The sequence below is a fragment of the Anabrus simplex genome, chromosome 5, assembly GCF_040414725.1.
Source record: "Anabrus simplex isolate iqAnaSimp1 chromosome 5, ASM4041472v1, whole genome shotgun sequence".
NCBI lineage: Eukaryota > Metazoa > Arthropoda > Insecta > Orthoptera > Tettigoniidae > Anabrus > Anabrus simplex.
In genome coordinates, this window is record NC_090269.1 from 255650573 (window position 1) to 255673238 (window position 22666).

Below are 22666 nucleotides of genomic sequence, written 5' to 3' on the forward strand. Positions count from 1 at the left end.
AAGGAATCTTATTGTTCACATGAATGGTTTACCGATGAAAGGGATGAAATATTAGGGATAAAATTAGTTTGTGATAATATGAAGGAGGTGGGAATTATAGGAACATATAGGCCTGGAAGAGAGGAAAGAGACATGGAAATATTTGAGAAAATAATAGATTATACTCATAAAAACAATAATAATGATGTGGTAATAATTGGGGGAGATCTAAACTTGCCTGAAGTTGAATGGAATGGAGCTGCATGTGAAGCCCATGAACAGAAACTGGCAAATAAGTTAATTTGGGAGGGAGGATTTACACAAGTAGTACAAGAACCGACTCGTCTCAACAACTTGCTAGATGTATTCTTGGTTAAACCATGGGAAATTGTTGATAAAACTGAGGTAATTGTAGGAATAGGTGACCATAAGGCTGTAATAATGGATGTAGGACTTGTACCAAAAATGCTTAATAAGAGGGTCACACAAGACAAGAAATTATACAGAAAAACTAAAGTTGATGAATTTGGGACTTACCTTAAATCACAATTCAGTTGTTGGATAAGTGAAGGGAGTAATGTGGATACACTTTGGGCTAAATTTAAAGGAATCATTTGGGAAGGAGAGAAGAGATTTGTACCTGTTAAGAAGGGTGAAATGACCTCAGACCCTGTTTATTATACAAGGGAAATAAGGAAATTAAAAAGAAAATGTAGAATAGTAAACAGGAAAATCAAAGAGGGTAGGGAGAATAGAGAAACTAGAAAATAGCTCATGAGGGAACTGAATAGTGTGAAAAAGGAAGCAAAATAGAAATATATGAATGGCATACTTCAAGAGGGTAATGACCACAAAGGGAAATGGAAAAAGATGTATTCATATATTAGGAATCAAAAAGGAAATGGAATCCAAATTCCTACAATGGTGGGAGAAGGGGGTGAACACTATTCAACAGATAGTGAGAAAGCAAATCTATTTAGTAGGGAATTCAGAGATTCAGTAGAAGATTGTCAGGAGTTGGAAACAGTAACAGAAGATAGAGAGGGAGAGACACACAGGGAAACAAGAAGCTTCTCATTCACAAATGAAAATATTTTCAGAGAAATCCAACTGCTTCAGCAAGGAAAAGCAGCAGGTAGTGATCAAATTACTGGGGAGGTATTAAAGACAATGGGGTGGTATATAGTGCCTTATTTAAAATTTCTCTTTGACTATGTCATAAATAATAGTGTAATACCAAAAGAATGGAAGGAATCTATAATAATACCAATTTATAAAGGAAACGGTGATAAAAGGAAACCAGAGAACTACAGACCAATCAGCCTGACCAGCATAGTTTGTAAAATACTGGAGAGTTTAAATAGCAAAGTACATCAGAGGGATATGTGATGATAAAAATTGGTTCATGAGGAGCCAGTATGGATTTAGAAAGAAATTTTCTTGTGAGGCACAACTGGTGGGATTTCAGCAGGACATGTCAGATCAGTTGGATTCAGGAGGCCAGTTAGATTGCATAGCCATAGATCTTTCCAAAGCCTTTGATAGAGTGGAACATGGAATATTATTAAAGAAATTGGAGGGAATAGGAGTGGACGTAAGGGTTATACGTTGGATAAAACATTTCTAAATTCAAGGGTTCAGAAAGTCAAAGTAGGAAATAATATATCACAGAAAGAGGAAGTTTGGAAGGGAATCGCACAGAGTAGTATAATCGGTAGTTACTTTTCTTAATATGCGCAAATGATTTAGGGAACAATATAACATCAAAAATAAGATTGTATGCAGATGATATAATTGTTTATAGGGAAATAAATAACATTGAGGATTGTTCAGAATTACAAAGGGACCTTGAAAGTATCCAACAGTGGGTTGAAGAAATTAATATGAAGGTTTATGGAAGCAAATCAACTGTTACAACATTTACAAACAGGAGCTTTAAAACTGAATTTGAATATACTTTGGATGAGGTAGTTATCCCAAAAGATGGCAAGTGCAAATACGTAGGTGTGAGATTTCAAAGTAATTTGCACTGGAAGGGTCATGTTGATGACATTGTTGGGAAAGCATACAGATCGTTACATGTCATAATGAGGTTACTTAAAGCATGCAACAAAGAATTAAAAGAAAAAAGATACCGGTAAAGAGGCAGTACTGGTAAATATTATCCTCCCAAACAGAGTTCGACGCGAAGAGAGAGAGAGAGAGAGAGAGAGAGAGAGAGAGAGAGAACCAAAATGAAGTTGATTGTCCAGGATGTGACAGTAACCATCGCAAGTTTTTAGCTTTTCTGGATGTTTATTATCACCAAAGAAATGAGAATGAGGATCTGTTAAGTAAACTCAGAGAGAAGGAAAGCAGTGGAGAGATGAACGTTGATTAATAATGGTAAACATTTGTATTTGGTGGTCTCATATAGTTGGAAAAAAATAAAATTTTCAAAAAAAAATATTTTTTTGTCGTCGTCAAGGGACTATGAATCCGTCGGTTCATGGACAATTGGAAGTAGTATTTATGCAATTGTCATAAGTAAATGAGACCACAGAGGGATGGTGTAATGTGGTGTAATATGACGCAAAAGTGCGCGCTTTTGAGAGCATCATTGCTTCGCTTGGGGTGTGGTTCCCTGCCGAACAAGGAGGAAGATAAGCCCAGCCATTCACTTCAACTCGGGGAGTTTTTGATGCCAAGATGTGAGAGAGGAAAAGCGGGAGAATCCAGGCTTGTCAGAAATAAAACCTGAGAAGTATCTCCGTTCGCGGATGGAATCTAGAAAATATAAAACGATAGTAATAGTGAGAGTATGCCTTTGCTGGCGGGACCTAGTGTTTACAGTGCACTATGTCTTCTGGTATGGGCTAGAGCAATTTTGTTACTTTCATTGATCTGTCTCAGCTTTATCCTTGGCTTTGACAAAATGAAAGTAACTGAGGTATGAGTGATGCTAGTAATGCCATTCCTTCTGCAGCCAGTCCCTGCTATGAATGGTGTGAAGATATTGCTCATAGGGTCGGTTGGTGCATGCATTTCAGTGGGCTAGGCAGACTGATATGTAATAGCAGCTTCTGGCTCGGTGAGGAAAGCAACGGGAAACTACATCACTCCTCATTTTCCTAGTACGCCTCTTCAGTGATGCCTAGGCCATCTATGACAGCTGATGGCGGAGCTGTTGAGGATTCAACCAGCCTTCGGGCTGAGGACTAAACATACATACACAATAGTGAGAGTAATTTCCTGAGCGATTTGATATGCCACATTAAGCTAATTATCATCTCGAATTAATTGATCTTCATCTTGAGTACCGTGGGAAACAAGCCAGAGCCAAACAAGGATCTCAAGTGGCCAAAGCGGGGGAAAACTTAGCGTGGCTTGGGATAGTCACTCCAATAAATATTGAGCTGAGAGGATGCGGAGGTCACTCTCTCTACATACAACTCAGACCGTGAGATGCGTTTCGTGTGTCGTTCGCGCTTAGATAGAACAAAGCAATTTTTGTAATTTTCAGTTGGAGAACTTTCCTTTGGTCTGTGAAATTAAGCGTACAGCAAATTCAGTAATCGACTGTCATAAACTGAGCCGAAAGCCGATTAAGATGATACTTGTTAGAAACAATATGTATTCACTACCGGTACACTTATTCTTCGAGTAAATCGAAATCTAGTGTAGTCTGAACGCTGATTCCTAAGTCGGTGTAGACTCGAACGGAACAATATATTATAACTGCGTTAAAATGGAACATTTACAAATGGACAGAAATTAATCTACCGAAACATTAGACGGTTATCTCAACGAAACGCCATAAACTGTAAATACATTAATTAGTGAGGCCTAGGCGAAAGGAGGAAGTAGCAAAGAATTTTATTTGTACGTAGTATTAGGAGTAAAGTCCGTGTGTGATCTCACGTAATTGACATTTTCAATCTTTAGGCAAATAAACCTCACGACAGCACGGATATGCGAAATAAGGGAATATGGATTTAACAGATACAAATGTGAACACTGCAGTTCCTTTCAGTTGCATTAAATTGTAAAAACGCTCGCCCACAGGTGCTAGTAGATCACGGCGTGTGTCCAGCTGTTCGAGAAGTTGAAGGGAGACTTCAGTAGCAGCAGGGAGAAGAAGATCCATAATTGTGCTGCATTGGGTCATCACGGTCCGATCGAGACATCAGTAGCTGCTGGGAGAAGAAGTTCCATAATCGTTCAGCGTTGGGTCTTCACGGTCCGTACGCGACATCAATACCGAGTGTTCCAGTTAAGAAGACAGAAGACCATGGTAATGTTGCTGCCGTCGAACCTAGGAATGCTGCCCTGTATCAATGGCAGTAGCATGAACTGCTAAAAGCTGCAGTTCGCCATGGAGGATCGTTAAGATGAGCAACGAATTAAGGTCAGACAGATCCTAGCATTGAAGCATGAGATAGAGTTAGGATAGCTTCGCTAATATTGTAAATAAAAACTCTTTTTCCCTTCAGGCGATTATGTAAATAAAGTTTTTCGTTCAGGACAAGCATGTATTTGGAAGTGTAGTTTATGTATGGGTGTGCTATTCTTTATTGGTCAGTCGTAGTTGTTTCTTTGTTTGTGTACATATATTTGTCAGTCTATTGAAGGAGGGATTTTTCTGTAAAGTAATCAATAGAAGGATCTGCGCGATCTGGTAAATGCGATAGGCAGACCTTGTTTCTTAGGTGAACTAGCTAGATAACTACATGTGCATGCCTTAGAGATACAATTTCATATTAGTGATCAGCGTCTTAAATTTTAAGATCTTTGTAACAGCTCCTTCCAACTCTCTCCTGGACTAAGCGTGGGATTCGAATGGCAGACTATTCAATGCTGAGAAATAAGGCCCAGGCGAGATATATAAGTTTAATGATTCGAACGGCAGACTATTCAATGCAGAGGAATAAGTCCCAGGTGAGGTAGATAGTTTAATCAGCCTAGAGATGCTGCGATAAAATGAGCCCTAATTTGTGTAGATACGCAAGTCTAAGCGTACGATGAGATATTAAATGGCTCTGTGGATGAGCAATGTTGCGTGCGGATATATGCACGGAAATAAATGTAAGATTTACGGTTTCACGATTGATAGAATTATGAAAGGGCCAGCTAATTCAGTTTATTATTTGTGGGCATGTAATGAGTGAAATAAAACTCGCAGTAGTTCGAATCCATTCAGCCGTCAGCTGTGTGGGCCAATAAATCAAGTGTGGAATCCAGGATGGCCGCTGCAAATCCCTCTCTGCTACGGTAAGTCTGGAGTTGTGTTGTGGGGATCAGTTTCAGACGTCATTTGTTTGGGTTTCCTGTCCCCTAGTGAAGGCAAGGTCATCGCCATCTGCAGTCACATTCTTAACAAGGTCGAAGCCACGCTTTGATAGCTGAAAGAAAAACGCATGCCCTTGTGTTATTTATTTAAGAATATGTTGATATCCTGACTACTCTCTGCGGTGTCATTGTATTGTACTTGCTTTTATATTTATTTTGAGGTATTGCATGGATCCAAGACGGGTTGTGGGTTCATTTCCAGAATAGTAAGCGACGAGATTTGCATGTTTACTTTTAAGTACTTGTCTCATAGGTTGAGGTCCTGTAGTGTAACGTAAATATCTCCCAATAAAGAGAAGTTATTCATGTCTAACTCATTATTCATTTTTATTTAAGCAAACACCGTTACACTTAGAATCTGTCAGCACTGTGAGTAAGCAGTAAGGAAATCACTCAGAAAATTACGATAATGAAGACTAAACCGGACTTCCTTGCTGGAAATCTGATATATGAAGAAGCGATATCATGGCGGTAGGCCTATATGTATAAAAATGTTTCTTGTAAATTTATTAAATTCAGTAATCACTCAACACTATTTGCACTTCACATCTCTTCTTTGTTAAATGAAATTTGTTATTTGATTATGACATCTTAATCTGCAACTCACATTATTTAGGTCAACTTAAAGTAGTTCAACCCCAAAATGTCCTGTTCCTCTTCTATTTAATTTATCGACGCCCTTATTTAATCCACCGTACTCGTCGGTTGTGTAGTCTGAAGCTGTAGAAGAGGTGGTCGGGAATTAAGGTAAGCTATGTGCCAGGGATTATGAACCATTTAGGTGAGTATTTTATCAACTACAGCATTTCCAGTTTTTGTTCTCAGCTTTTGCTTGATAGAAACTGAAGGCTGTAGGGCACAGTATGTATTACATTTTCTAGCCAAATGCTAGAGGGATCCACATTTAAAACAGCCAGCTGGAGCAGAAGTTTCCCCTTGCTGGGGTTTAGAATTAATTTGCTAGACAATACTAGAGGGGTTGTTTCTGAAATGACCACACGATCCACAAGAAAAGCATTTGAGGGAAGGAACAGTCCTACACGAGGGAATAGTTAGTCGAAATACAGTTTAACAAAGGGAGAACAATCCGAAAATTTGCACGCAGACTTCGTTCTCGAATACCCTTCTTCACTGACGAAAGACAAAACACTCTCTGAATCATGAAGGGCTCATTATTGATCCCCACTTCGATAAATGGGGCGAGGTACAGAATTAGGAGGAGGTGGTTCATGCAAAATTCTAAGAGTATCTGCATATTTTACACCTTCAGCTGACACAAATATAGCTTCTAATTCGCTAAATATACGAGGACGAGATGAGAAACATTGACATGACCTATAGGCAGGTGAAATGCCTCCTTTTATAGTAGAAACCACCTGGCCTTCAGAATGCCTAAGAGCAAAAACCCTAGCATAGTGTCTAATATCTTATGTGAAAATGGTAAGTTCTCATCTAAGCATGGCACTCTGAAATGGTACTTTTGTACTAAAGAAGAGAGAGCTTTAGAAGGTATAAATTATGATAACAGATGGGCATAGAAACTTTCAAGAGAACTTTTGTCAGATATAGTGAGCCATGAGTTAAGCCTGCCCGTGTGTTTGAAACTGCCGCTGATTTCCTACTGTGATGATTATCTATGCTCTACTGACTGAACTATCATATTGCAGAAGTTTTATCTTTTGGGACTAGATGTTCCCATTATCAATTTTATAGTGCTGTATAGTGTTCAGAAACTCTACCATTAAGAATGTTTTTTTTTTTTATGTTGATACTTAATCTGCCTTCAATTGTTTATTAGTCATTTTGCAGTTACCATCCCTGCGATTGAATTGATCTACCAATTTTATCAATTGATAAAAAAATCCTATCCCTCAGCTGTTAAACAAGCCTGACGCCCCGCAAAAAGGTTTGCAGACACTTGGCGAATCTCAGCCCTGTAATATTCGAAATAACTTGTGCAATGTTCTCTTTTAATTCTTCCCATGTGTGACGGTTGTTCACATATAATTTTTTCTTCAGCATCCCCCACAGGTAATAATCACAGGGATTTAAAAATCAAGAGATCTGTATGTATGTATGTATGTACAGTCTTCAGCCCTAAGGCTGGTTGGATCCTCAACAGCTCTGCCATCAGCTGTCATAGATGGCCTAGGCATCACTGAAGAGGTGTACTAGGGAAATGAGGAGTGAGGTAGTTTCCCGTTGCTTTCGTCACCGAGCCAGAAGTTGCTATTACATATCAGTCTGCCAAGCCCACTGAAATGCATGCACCAACCGACCCTATGAGCAACATTTTCACACCATTCATAGCAGGGACTGGCTGCAGAAGGAATGGCATTACTAGCATCGTTCATACCTCAGTCACTTTCATATTGTCAAAGCCAGGGATAAGACAGAGACAGATCAATGAAAGTAACAAAATTGCTCTAGCCCATACCAGAAGACATAGTGCACTGTAAACACTAGGTCCTGCCAGCAAAGGCATATCAGGAGATCTAGCAGGACAATTAACCATACAACCTTCGTATTATCACCATAGTTCCAATATAAATGGTCTTGTTATGGGACATTATACATTTTCTAGCTACCTCATTCTTGGTTGCCAGTGTTTTGTTCCAGTGTACCAATTTGAGCTCATCAGTTGGTAACTAGCACACCTATCAAGGCACATGGCTAGTGCATATAGTGGAGACTAGTGCATAGGCTATTTGGAGCCACAGACAGTGCTGATTGCAGTATGAGAGACTTGGTCTCTTTTACAAAGATTAATGCCTACTAGGCCATCAGATGATATAGATATTTATTTCCATAGGGAACTTGAAATATTTGTCCTGAATGAGTAAATTCATATATCCAATAAAAATGGTCCGTTATTGATCATTATATATTCCTATGGGAATATCATCTGATGGTCTAGCAGGCATCAATTTTTGTAAAAGATATCAAGTATCTCATAGTGCATTGGCACTGCCTGTGCTTCCAAGTAGCCTCCACTATATGCACTAGCCATGCGTCTCGTTAGGTATGCTAGTTACCAACCGATGAGCCCAAATCGGCAAAATGGGGCAAAACGCTGGCAACCAAGAATGAGTTAACTGGAAAATGTATAATGTCCAATAATGGACAATTTATATTGGAATTCTGAATTTACTCATTCAGGAGAAATATTTCAGGTTCGCTATGGGAATCAATATCTATATCATCTGATGGCCTAGCAGGCATCAATTCATGTAAAAGAGACAAAGTACCTCATGGTGCATTTGCACTGCCTGTGGTTCCAAGTAGCCTCCACTATATGCACTAGCCATGCGTCTTTCTTACGTATGCTAGTTACAAACTGATGAGCCCAAATTGGCACACTGTGGTAAAACACTGGCAACCAAGAATGAGTTAGCTGGAAAATTTATAATGTCCAATAACGGACCATTTACACTGGAATAATGAATTTATTCATTCAGAACAAATATTTCAGGTTTGCTATGGGAATCAATATCTATACCATCATCTCCATAGACCGATTAGCAGTGTGTGCCGTTGCATTACCTTGCATGAAGGAACCATTACTCCTTTCTTCTTCTGCAAGCTATTGAAAGAATGACCTGCAAATGAGGTCTATAAATTGGTCAACATTTATTTTTTCATGGAAAAAATATAGGCCCCATAATTCTGTGAACACTAATTGCGCACCAAATTCCTATCGTCACATCGTGAAGTTGATAGACATACAGCTGGTGCAAATTTTCTGCACTCCAGTAGCGAATATTTTGACTATTTACTTAGCCACATAAGAGTAAGCCATGCTCCATCACTAAAAAATAAAATTTCTGGGTCAACATACCCATCATGAACTGACTGAAGCAGTAAGTTACAATACCTGTCTGGTCCTCTTAAATGCTGGGCAGTGGTGGGTTTGTACAATTTGGCTTTTAACAATTTGGTTGCTTTGTGGGCAGTAGATAACGTACGTTAGCTTGTACATCTAGACGCAACAGGGATTTTGTTGGAGTTCTTTCCAAGAGAGCTCTTATTTCATCAAGCTTTCCCTCAAACCACAAAATATAAATTTCATGTTTCTGTATTGATAGCTAATTCTTTAAATTACTATAACCAAGATTTATTATTGAACAGTATCCTCCTTATGGTGAATTAAAGAAACTTGCATTTCACATTCGTCACAACTATACAGGTTTCAATTCTAATTGGATCATCTTCAGTAGATTGCTAAAATTGACATTACATATTGTAGTTAAAAACATTTAAAATCGAAGTAAGAATGATGTTATGAATGTTAAAATGTTCTCATTAAAACAAAAGTTTGTGCTCTTGTATGCTCGTGGTTTAAAATCTTCCGTGTGCACTATTGGCCATTTGTCGTGATATCCCCTTGATGTTATTAGATGCCAGTCTACTAATTGGACTGGGTGGTATCTGATTAATGATTTATATTATGTGATTTGGTTTGCTGCCAATAAGGATTACCATAATTGCATAAGTCTCGGTGGAATGATTGCCTTCTTTGCCCAGTTGAACAATGTGTTTACATACGTGGTTTTGTGCACACTAACCCAGTTTATCATGATAAACAACAATAAATGATGCAAAATTAATCTTAAAATCCTTAAAATAATGGCAAAAATAACTTAATAAATACATATTTCTGTAATCCGAGAGCCATGATCAGGAGTTATACATGAATTAGCAATGTCTATGATGGGAAGCATGATTAGTATAGTGGTTTAGCTGCTAGCTTTCCACCCAGAGATATTTGAATCCTGGTCGATCACGGGTTGGAATTTTCACCTGAAAAATCACATGTCAGGAAGGGCAACCAACTTTAAATTGAACGGGTGCTCACAAAAACGGGCTAACCAACATTTTGTCAGAACAGAGATAAATAAACTTTTGCAAATGTCAAAAAACAAAAATTATACCATCAAAATAATATTTGTTTCATTATTTTATCTTTATATTATTTTACCTTTAAATTATCAATACCATATATTGGTACTGTATTAAAAATGAAAAGTGCTTGTAAAAATAGGAATATAATGGAAGAAAATTGACTCGTGTTGACCTAGCTATAGTTAATAGTTTACCTTAGATTCGTAACTAAACTTTATTTTATGATCATACAATACAAGAAAAAGTGTTCTATACAGTAAACTACATTACATATTGTAATTTACCCCGTGGTGTAGGGGTAGCGTGCCTGCCTCTCGCCCGGAGGCCCCGGGTTCGATTTCCGGCCAGGTCAGGGATTTTTCTCTTAACCTGAGGGCTGATTCGAGGTCCACTCAGCCTATGTGATTAGAATTGAGGAGCTATCTGACGGTGAGATGGCGGCCCCGGTCTTGAAAACCCAGAATAACGGCCAAGAGGATGCCTCGTGCTGACCACACGACCCCTCGTAATCTGTAGGCCTTCGGGCTGAGTGGCGGTCGCTGGGCAGGCCAGAGCCCTTCCAAGGGTATAAGTGCCGTAGGTTTTTTTAGACATAAAGATGCTTCAGACTTTTGAAGTATGACATAACTTTCCCTCATGGGACAATCATCAGTCATATGGGTCATATTCTAATGCATTGAAAAATGATTCCTAGTCACCTCTTGGCCATTGCCAGCTGTCAGTTCTCGGTAATACTGGTGATATATTGCAGGGTCATATAAGTAGCTCAAGCAAGTCCTTAAGCTTTGCTGGCTTTATTGGCCTTGTAACACTACTTTGGTGACAGCTGAACACTAGCAAGTGATGGCCGACCATCATTACTGTTCCTTTTGTGAAGGTCAACACAATCATATTCCTCAACAATACCATATAAACATTTTAAAAATACTTAAACTGTACATCTTTCATAAATAGTATGCCTGAAACTTTACTAATTAGTACTCTTTGCTTATTTACAGATACCATTCTCTTGGTTAATTTTTCTAGCAAAGGTTGAGTGCTCACAAACTTATCACTTGTCATTTTTACTACTTGAAATGGCTTTTTTACTCTAGCTCTTTTTACTAAATCCTTCCATTCATCTGGCACAAAAACACAAGAAACACCCACAGCCTCTAGTATACATGGGGATAAAGTTTGCTAACCTACATATACAGCAACGCCATCTTTACGGCCTCCTCCGTAAACGTCTGTTAGCCCCATTTTGCAATAACAAAATTGGCCTAAATAAAATGGCATAAAATTCAAAGCGTTGTATCTCATCACACAGGATTGCCTCATGTTAGCCCAACTCACAGAAGATACTTTGAACCTTCCGCAATTGATGGCAGCACATAACTCATTTTTTCCAAATTTGTTGGTTAGCCCGTTTTTGCAAGCACCCATTCAATTTCTAGACAAAAACCAAAAATGAGCCAGGTGGCTCCAGTGATAGCTGGGAGAAGCTGAAGAACAATGTCTTCTATGATGCACCACTTAAAAGATGTCATCAAAATCTGGGTCCTGCTGATAACCGTGACAACTGATAGCTGTTCACAGACTACAGGAAAACAATACTTGAATATACAAAGTTTAAAATCAATACTGTACCAACCTTCAGAAGAGGTAGCATAAAAGAATAAAAACTGAGGGCAATCACTGAGGGTTAATGAAAGTATATGTTGTCTCGATGGAGCTGTGGGCGGGTCTTGCTGTAATATATTTTTGAAGAGATGAGTCTTGCTCATATTTTTACGTAACTCATAAACTTTTCAGTCTGTTGAAACATGAATTATAACACGTAGAACACTATAACATCTTCCTCTGTGGTGTAGTGGTTAGAGTAATTAGCTGTCAACCCTGGGGGCCCAGGTTCAATTCCCAGCTCTGCCATAAAATTTGAAAAGTGGTACGAGGGCTGGGACGGGGTCCACTCAGCCTCGGGAGGTCAACTGAGTAGAGAAGGGGGTTGGATTCCCACCTCAGCCATCCCTGAAGTGATTTTCTGTGGTTTCCCACTTCTCCTCCAGGTAAATGCTGGGATGGTACCTAACCTAAGGCCACGACCGCTTCCTTCCCTCTTCCTTGTCTATCCCTTCCAATCTTCCCATCCCTGCACAAGGCCCCTGTTCAGCATAGCAGGTGAGGCCGCCTGGGCAAGGTACTGGTCCTCCTCCCCCATTGTATCTCTCAACCCAAAGTCTCAAGCTCCAGGACACTGCCTTTAAGGTGGTAGAGATGGGATCCCTCGCTGAGTCCAAGGGAAAAACCAACCCTGGAGTGTCAACATTAAGAAAGGAAGGAAGAAAGAAAGAAAGAAAGAAAGAAAGAAAGAAAGAAAGAAAGAAAGAAAGAAAGAAAGAACACTCTAACATAGCTGTAAAAAATTAATAATTATAAGCAGGATAGAAATAATCTACAGGATACAATGACAATTTAGGTATAAGAAGCACTCACCTCATTGGTAGGCAGACATCCTGAATATCCTAATCATGTTTACAGAATGACTTGCTGTTTAAAACACCCACAGCTGCATACAATCTTAAACATAATTTACTCACTACCACCACATGGTACCATAAAACTAATCTTTTCGGTATACATAGTCATTCTTAGTACATCCGTGATGTGTAAGAAGAAAAATTGAACCAGCAATTAATAAAAAATTGCATCTCACTGTAGAGGCAAATGTTGGAGCATTGTCCAATACCACTGCTCACAAAGTGGAAATGTCTAAAACCCTGCAGAAGGTGTCTTTAGTCCACAGGTTGGTTGTATCCTCAAACAGCACCATCAAAGGTTATAGAGAAACCACAAAGTCAGACGGGAATGTCATAATGAGCACATATACTGAAAAATTACTTTTACGGTACCATGTCGTAGTAGTAGGGAGTAAATTGTGTCTGAGATTGTACCCAGCTGCGAGTGTTTCAAACATTGAATGATCATAGTCATTCTGGAAACAATATTGGAATATTCAGGCTATCTGCCTACTGATGCAACAAGTACTTCTTATACCTGATTCGTCATTGTATCCTGTAATTATAACTGTTAGTTTTTCACAGGTATGTTATAATGTTCTAAGTGTTATATTTTGTGTTTTGACAGACTGAAACTTATAAATTATATTAATTGAGTCCACAACGATAAAGAATGGCTTCCTTGTTAAGAAACAAAAAAATCATATTATATATATACAGAAATCTTTAAGGTGTGAATTCTACTTAGGCATTCAAGAAATAATTGCTAAAGTGAATTCTTCAGTTTGATTTATTATAAATACCACAATGAGTTCAAAAAATATAATACAAATATAATTCTCTAACAAAATAAATAGTACACCAATTCAGTCCTCTTCCTTGATGCAGTTTTCTACCAACTCCCGCAGATTAGGATTCTCCATGGCAGCAGCAATTCTCTCTTTATCATTTATCTGCTTGTTAACTGACAAAACAACAAATATTAGAATGGTTTATTTCCCAAATTTATCTGATAACTTTGTTACGTATCTTATTTTTATTAATATACAGCTCTATAAAAAAGATTATCTTGTCTCCTTGTGAGACATTCTGCATGTTAATAGATATAAACAGGTCTCAATTATTGATAAGAAAATATGTGTGTGTGTGTGTGTATAAAACATACATTCATATATTCATACATTACAATATTTACTAGAAAATAAGACCCTATTTTTTAACATTATGTCTTGTTCTACATTCATGGTGGGTCTTACAAATTGATATTTCAGAAAATGAAAGTCAAAATAAGTATACTAAATATTACAGTATATTCAATTTCATGGCTCTGTTCAAGTTCACAGATACCAGTATGTCTGGAAACAGTAATGAAAGCCTCAAGAATTTAGATCAAGTTCTCTCCCTCTCTCTTTATTTTTTTGCAGCTTTAAGTTTATCTCTTTAATTTCTCCAGTAACAAACCATGTCCAAACATCTGGATTAAACTCTACAGTGAATTAATTTTACTGGTACGGTAACATTGACAAATATGGAAAAATAAAGAAACATTCTGACCACAGGACTTGCTTTTTTGCTAGTAAGAATAAGCAGGTAGCAAGCAGAAAGTTAGAAGCTGCTACTGTGTGAATGTCAAATTTCCATTCCCTACCTGCCAATGACATTCTTTCACGAACACCTAAAGGGGGGGGGGGGGGGGGGGGGGGATGCAGAGGGTTACCCCAGTTAAGACCCGGCTGTGCTTGATGTGATAGCTGCGGTCAAGGACTATTGCCTTACATCTCAATTTCCACTATAGAAGACTTCCGACGGAATACAGGAAGAGGAATATTGTCCCATACCCTCCTTGCACACTTTCCAAAGACACTTAATAGTGCTCAGACATCTAGAAAAAATCCCTTTTTTCAGGAGACCAAAGGCACAGAAATCAATTGGCGAGGCACCGGGGATTTGACAGGTATGTCACTAAATGGTGTGACACAGATACCTGTCTGTGCTGCTCTTCTCTTGTAATAGGTGTCTGATGATCTGGCAGTATGAATGAATCCTTATTCATGAGGATCCCGACATTTGAAGCATCCTCGCCGTACAAGTGAGGGATATCTTTGTCGAAATATGAGTCCATGACATTCTTCTGGAAGTAGGTAGCATTGATCTACACATTTTTTGGCACTTTTGAGGATTCTGGGTCTACCTACAGCACATTATCCTGCCACTACCATGAACCCCCTAGTAAACTTTTCTTTGTTTACCTTGACGAAGTATGTGTGCCCCTTTTGGCCTTTTGAGCGACAGTACATTCCCCAGGGCTTGTTGGTGTCATCCAAATAAACTAAAGCTTCATCCATGGTACAAACCGACTGCCATGTATTGCCTGCTAGCTAGTTTTCATATAATTCTCTCGTCCACGTGCCTTATGCCGCTTTACCACGTTCAGATCATCTTAATTATACAGTAGACTGTGCCTTCAGATATGCTTGTAAGGTATCTTTGAGTTGGTGGATTTTTCTTCAGGACAGCAGCCTTTACCTTCTTAATAATGTCAGGAGTCCTGGAGGGTTGAACTCTTCCGTGGCAGTTTTCTTGAAGTTGTTTCTGGCAGGAAACTATTCTGATGTAATTTTATCACAGTGCCTACAGAGGACTTACTATTGTTGAAACCTTTCATTTTACACTCTTGGACAATCATTGATAATGAGAAATTAGCATCAGAAAGGCCAACAATGTAGCCTTGCCATTTATCTGCAATTTGGCAGCCCATGGGGCAACAATGGTATGATATGACTGCTCATGGCACTTCTCTAAATCACACTGAACAGACAGAGCAAAAAAAACAACATGCAACTGCTTCCAGGTGCGGCACATGCGCTGTTTTAACTGGGGCAACCCTCCATACACTAACAACAAAATTCGGGGAAAAAAAAAAAAGTTTTTCTTAGAATTAGAGCCTGTCCAATATGTACATTTATGGGTCAAACATTCACACACATTTATTTTTCTAAAATTTTCTCTCAAACCTTGGAGGGTCTTGCAGTAGAGGGCATTTTATTTTAGAGTAAATATGTGTGTGTATTAGTTCTGCACTATAGACAAAGGTAACCTGTAAGTCAATTATGATACAATTAGAATAGCAGTACATCTTTAATATTTGTCAAACTGTAAAGTAAGAATACTATTCTGTGCAATAATATTCTATATTCCATAGTGTGAATTTTAATTGTACAAATAATCTGGTATTCCCTTCATGAGTCACAGGTAGAATGTTGGCCTCTGGATCCCAAGATCACAGGTTCAAATCCAGCAGAGGTTGTCGGATGTTTTAAGGGCAGACGAAAGTATGTTTGGCACTCTATGTCGATGTTGGCATGTAAAAGATATCTCGCGATACATTTGGTGTTTACCTGATAAAATTAAAATTAAGCCACAGATTGCCAAACAGATCTGTTTTTGTGGCAACTGGCAAAGTAAAATGGAAACATCAATTGACAAGCATGCAGCCTAAACAGTGTCAAAAATGCCTGTTTGCAGTAGCTGAAGCCATATTATTATTATTATTATTATTATTATTATTATTATTATTATTATTATTATTATTATTATTATTATTATTCAATTTTATAAATTTAAGTTTATGAATGGAAAAAGGAAATATAACAAATTTGTTCTGTTGCCTATACCATGGCTTATTATGTATGACGTGTTCAATATTATTTCTCCTTTAAACAAGGAGGAACCATAATGTATTGAGGAAAAACTATCTTAAAATAGTAAACCAATGCTTAAAATCATTTCAAACATCAACATTCCGTATTGTAGACCTGCTCTTAAGCAGTTTCAGAAGATCTTCCAGACCCCCTTGAAATTATAAGAGAAAAAACAAAAACAAAAAAACACTGCATCCTTAGGAAGCACTCTCCTCCCACAGGCAACAAGCTACAGGTGGCAGGGCATTTTGTAATTTGTCCTTTCAATTACTGTAGACTTTAGGAGACATCAAGAAGTTTTGTGCCATGGAAATTCTGCGTTATTGAGATGCAATCCTGAAAATTGTTCACCCTGATATTGCAGACCATTGTAGTAACATACAGAACAAATTTAGATAAATTCTTGAAGTAACAGAAGAATGGGGTATGAAAATAAGTAAAGACAAGAGTAAAACAATGGTAATGACATGGAGACAGAGGACTGGGAGAGGCAAAATAAAGTTAAATAATGAGCCTCTGGACATAGTTGACACCTTCAAGTACTTGGGATGTGTAGTGTCATAAGACGGGACTGTTAACACAAGAGATCGGTAATAGGATTCATATGGCAGGAAGATTTACCAGAGCACAACAGATATGGTCTGGAATGAAAATATGTCACAATGATGCAAACAGGTGTTATATAAGACCTATTTTTTCCCCTGTTCTGACATCTGAAGCAGAAACACAGAGACGGGCAGGGTCCAGGGATTAGAAATTAAGTTCCTTGGAAGTATGATCGAAATAAGGAATGCAGAGATAGGGGAAAGGCTGGACATAGAGAAGTTATAAAATAGAATAGGTACCAGTAGACTGATGTTGTTTGGCCACGTTGGCTGGAAAGAAATAGAACGAACCCCAGAGTAATCATGGGATGGAAGATGACTGGCGTAAGTCCAAGGGAGAAACCAAGGAAGATTATGTTTCTAAAAATTGCTTTATGTCACACCGACACAGATAGGTTTTATGGCGACGATGGGATAGGAAAGGACTAGGAGTGGAAAGGAAGCAGCTATGGCCGTAACTAAGGTGCAGCCTCAGCATATGCCTGGTGTGAAAATGGGAAACCATGGAAAACTATCTTCAGGGCTGCTGACGGTTGGGTTTGAACCCACTAACTCCCAGCCAAAGAAAACGTGGGTAACCAAAGCAGACGAAGCGATGGAGAGTAGAGGTGTGAACTGGCCCTGATTATGGTGGTAGAGGAGATTATATTGTTTTAAGTAAAACTGGGCAACCATCCCTAATTGGAGGGAGGAAAAAAAAGGGTCCGACACTTTGAAAAACAAAGGTATTGGTCAAAGAAAGACAAGGGCCATGAAGGGCATGAAAATGAAAGATTCCCTAGGGCTCGCAAAGCTAATACCATTGGGGTCAGAAAAAACAATGATTGGCCAAGGGAGGTATGATAGGATAGATGAAAGTGAGGAGCCTGGCACAAGTGGAAGCAATGCCAGGAATCAGCCAAGGATCCCGTGGTCACCAGCTCACACTCTCAAGTTATGAGCCCCTGTGGCAAACTGGCCCCAAGTGTTTAGAAAAGAATGGTGGAAGAATAGGCACATGTCCATTACCCCAGGGGGGTGCACTCAGCCGTGCGCAGAAGGTGTTGCATTTTCCTCGCTTAGCGCATGACGTCACGGTGGAACAGCTAGCCACGTGGGACCAGGGTAGATCGAGGCAAATTCTTCAGTTATCACATGTATGGGATGTATTTGTTTACCTTTAAAGTGCGTGGGTGTTTAAAAGAGTGTCAGAGGACCTAGTTTCTTTTTTCGTTTGTGCTGTTCAAATACATGGAATCTTTCGGCGTTAAATACATTCTCCCCCAACTTGGCAGGTTCAATCTTGGCTCAGTCCGGTGGTATTTGAAGGTGCTCAAATACGTCAGCCTCGTGTCGGTAGATTTACTGGCACGTAAAAGAACTCCTGCGGGACTAAATACCGGCACCTCGGCGTCTCCGAAAACCGTAAAAGAGTAGTTAGTGGGACGTAAAACAAATAACATTAATTATATTAAATACATTCTCACAGCAAGTTTGAATCAAGAATGCCTGGAAAATTTCTTTTCGCGCCTAAGAGGTCTTGGGCATTTTTACGATCATCCATCTCCACCTGATGTAAAAAATAGCATCAGACTGTTGTTGTTAGGAGCCAATTCCAGCGATATTCCTCATGCCAATGAGTCACCTGTAGCTCCTGCCGAAGGAGGAGAATTTGTTACATCGGCTATGTTTGGCAACATTCTCCCGGATATGACAAGCTCTGGCGATGACTGAGGGTGACAAAGATATTAATGACATTGAATTGCCAGCTGTTGATAGTGATGATCTATCCTTACAGGAAAATACTGACTGTAGTGTGGAGGGATTCAAATACGTTGCAGGGTTCATCGCATATCGCTGCCGAAAAATTTGACAGGTCCCTGGGCACGCCTACAGGAGAGTTGTTGATACCACCTGATGACCCAAGTCTGGGGTGGGTACACGTGCTGTTTCGGGGAGGTTTGCTCGCCCCTTCCGATAGTTTTATGGAAATTATCACTAAATTCGAACTGATATTTGCTGAAGTTCACGGACAAACAGATTTGAACAAGGAAACAGAAGTTGTGAATAATATGTTTGTGAAGTTGAAAAGCCGTTTTCCTGACGTCGATCCACAAGTCTTGAAATCATGTGCTAAGATCCGAACCTTACTCCGTTTGCATTGGTTGGCTGCAAAACAGAAATAAAAAAAATAGAGGCTTCCCGTAATAATTAATTAATTAATTAATGTTATTTGCTTTACGTCCCACTAACTACTTTTATGGTTTTCGGAGACGCCGAGGTGCCGGAATTTTGTCCCTCAGGAGTTCTTTTACGTGCCAGTAAATCTTCCGACACGAGGCTGACGTATTTGAACACCTTCAAATACTACCGGACTGAGCCAGGATCGAACCTGCCAAGTAGGGGTCAGAAGGTCAGCGCCTCAAACGTCTGAGCCACTCAGCCGGCAAAGAGGCTGCCCGTAAGCGAAAACGAGAATGTGGCATTTATCAACAAAGTAAATGTCAAGAAATGTTCGTTACCGTTGTATTTGTTGTTTTAAACTTCGTGTGCAAAGCCACGGGAACTTTACCTTATGCGGAGAACTCGGAAAAGAACTTATTTCATACCCTGTCTCGCTTTCATTGACTACGATTCGAACTGTAGCCCTTTTGATGAAAATCGGATAGATAGTGAATATACTAGACTGTAATACTCTTCTAGACATGTTAATGGAAAGAAAGACAAACCGTTTATTTGGTGCTAGTGTTCCAAGACTTGAAGTTATTACATATCGCAATGTAAGTTATCACTGTGAAGTGTTGAACAAATTAACAGTGTTTGTGATATAAAACAAAACCCATCTGTTAGTCAGAGTGAGGTGCAGATTCCATGCATTTCGTCAACATCATCTTCACTGAGGTAAGAGTGAATAACAGTAAATAAAAATAGTCTTATTTGTCCCGAATCTGTTGATTTAAACCTAACATATCGCGCACTTCTAAGTACCTCTTATTTTGTAGCGCTACAATCAATCAATCAATCAATCAATCAATCAATCAATCAATCAATCAATCAATCAATACTGATCTGCATTTAGGGCAGTCGCCCAGATGGCAGATTCCGTATCTGTTGCTTTCCTAGCCTTTTCCGAAATGATTTCAAAGAAATTGGAAATTTATTGAACATCTCCCTTGGTAAGTTATTCCAATCCCTAACTCCCCTTCCTATAAATGAATATTTGCCCCAGTTTGTCCTCTTGAATTCCAACTTTATCTTCATATTGTGATCTTTCCTACTTTTATAAACGCCATTCAAACTTATTCGTCTACTAATGTCATTCCATGCCATCTCTCCGCTGACAGCTCGGAACATACCACTTAGTCGAGCAGCTCTTCTTCTTTCTCTCAATTCTTCCCAACCCAAAAATTGCAACATTTTTGTAACGCTACTCTTTTGTCGGAAATCACTCAGAACAAATCGAGCTGCTTTTCTTTGGATTTTTTCCAGTTCTTGAATCAGGTAATCCTGGTGAGGGTCCCATACACTGGAACCATACTCTAGTTGGGGTCTTACCAGAGACTTATATGCACTCTCCTTTACATCCTTACTACAACCCCTAAACACCCTCATAACCATGTGCAGAGATCGGTACCCTTTATTTACAATCCCATTTATGTGATTACCCCAGTGAAGATCTTTCCTTATATTAACACCTAGATACTTACAATGATCCCCAAAAGGAACTTTCACCCCATCAACGCAGTAATTAAACCTGAGAGGACCTTTCCTATTTGTGAAACTCACAACCTGACCTTTAGGCCCGTTTATCAACATACCATTGCCTGCTGTCCATCTCAACATTTTCGAGGTCACGTTGCAGTTGCTCACAATCTTGTAACTTATTTATCACTCTATAGAGAATAACATCATCCGCAAAAAGCCTTACCTCCGATTCCACTCCTTTACTCATATCATTTATATATATAAGAAAACATAAAGGTCCGATAACACTGCCCTGAGGAACTCCCCTCTCAACTATTACAGGGTCAGACAAAGCTTCACCTACTCTAACTCTCTGAGATCTATTTTCTAGAAATATAGTAACCCATTCAGTCACTCTTTTGTCTAGTCCAATTGCACTCATTTTTGCCAGTAGTTTCCCATGATCTACCCTATCAAATGCTTTAGACAGGTCAATCGTGATACAGTCCATTTGACCTCCAGAATCCAAGATATCTGCTATATCTTGCTGGAATCCTACAAGTTGAGCTTCAGTGGAATAACCTTTCCTAAAACCGAATTGCCTTCTATCAAACCAGTTATTAATTTCACAAACATGTCTAATGTAATCAGAAAGAATGCCTTCCCAAAGCTTACATACAATGCATGTCAAACTTACTGGCCTGTAATTTTCAGCTTTATGTCTATCACCCTTTCCTTTATACACAGGGGCTACTATAGCAACTCTCCATTCATCTGGTATAGCTCCTTCGACCAAACAATAATCAAATAAGTACTTCAGATATGGTACTATATCCCAACCCATTGTCTTTAGTATATCCCCAGAAATCTGATCAATTCCAGCCACTTTTCTAGTTTTCAACTTTTGTATCTTATTGTAAATGTCATTGTTATCATATGTAAATTTTATTGCTTCTTTGGCCTTAGTCTCCTCCTCTATCTCGACATTATCCTTGTAACCAACAATCTTTACATACTGCTGACTGAATACTTCTCCCTTTTGAAGATCCTCACATACACACTCCCCTTGTTCATTAATTATTCCTGGAATGTCCTTCTTGGAACCTGTTTCTGCCTTAAAATACCTATACATACCCTTCCATTTTTCACTAAAATTTGTATGACTGCCAATTATGCTTGCCATCATGTTATCCTTAGCTGCCTTCTTTGCTAGATTCAATTTTCTAGTAAGTTCCTTCAATTTCTCCTTACTTCCACAGCCATTTCTAACTCTATTTCTTTCCAGTCTGCACCTCCTTCTTAGTCTCTTTATTTCTCTATTATAATAAGGTGGGTCCTTACCATTCCTTACCACCCTTAAAGGTACAAACCTGTTTTCGCATTCCTCAACAATTTCTTTAAACCCATCCCAGAGTCTGTTTACATTTTTATTTACCGTTTTCCACCGATCGTAGTTACTTTTTAGAAACTGCCTCATGCCTGCTTTATCAGCCATTTGGTACTGCCTAACAGTCCTACTTTTAAGACCTTCCTTTCTATCACATTTATTTTTAACTACCACAAAAACAGCTTCATGATCACTAATACCATCTATTACTTCAGTTTCCCTATAGAGCTCATCTGGTTTGATCAGCACGACATCCAGGGTATTTTTCCCTCTGGTTGGTTCCATCACTTTCTGAATCAGCTGTCCTTCCCATATTAACTTATTTGCCATTTGTTGGTCATGCTTCCTGTCGTTCGCATTTCCTTCCCAATTTACACCTGGCAAATTCAGATCTCCCGCTACAATCACATTTCTTTCCATGTCGTTTCCCACATAGCTGACTATCCTATCAAATAATTCCGAATCCGCATCAGTGCTACCCTTTCCCGATCTGTACACTCCAAATATATCAAGTTGCCTATTATCTTTAGAAATGAGCCTTACACCTAGAATTTCATGTGTCTCATCTTTAACTTTTTCGTAGCTTACAAATTCTTCTTTCAC

The 22666-nt window shown here is 38.9% G+C and overlaps 1 protein-coding gene across 2 annotated transcripts in view; it reads right to left on the reverse strand.

Annotated features, from left to right (window-relative positions):
- Nucleotides 1-13481: 13481 nt before the first annotated feature.
- galla-1 (cytosolic iron-sulfur assembly component galla-1) overlaps nt 13482-22666 on the reverse strand; it is a 63146-nt gene continuing 53961 nt past the window's right edge. For both annotated transcript variants that reach the window (XM_067148488.2, XM_067148487.2), the window contains one exon: nt 13482-13671. In XM_067148488.2, coding sequence (XP_067004589.1) covers nt 13574-13671 — 98 coding nt within the window. In that variant the 3' untranslated portion in view covers nt 13482-13573. The remainder of the gene's footprint in view (nt 13672-22666) is intronic.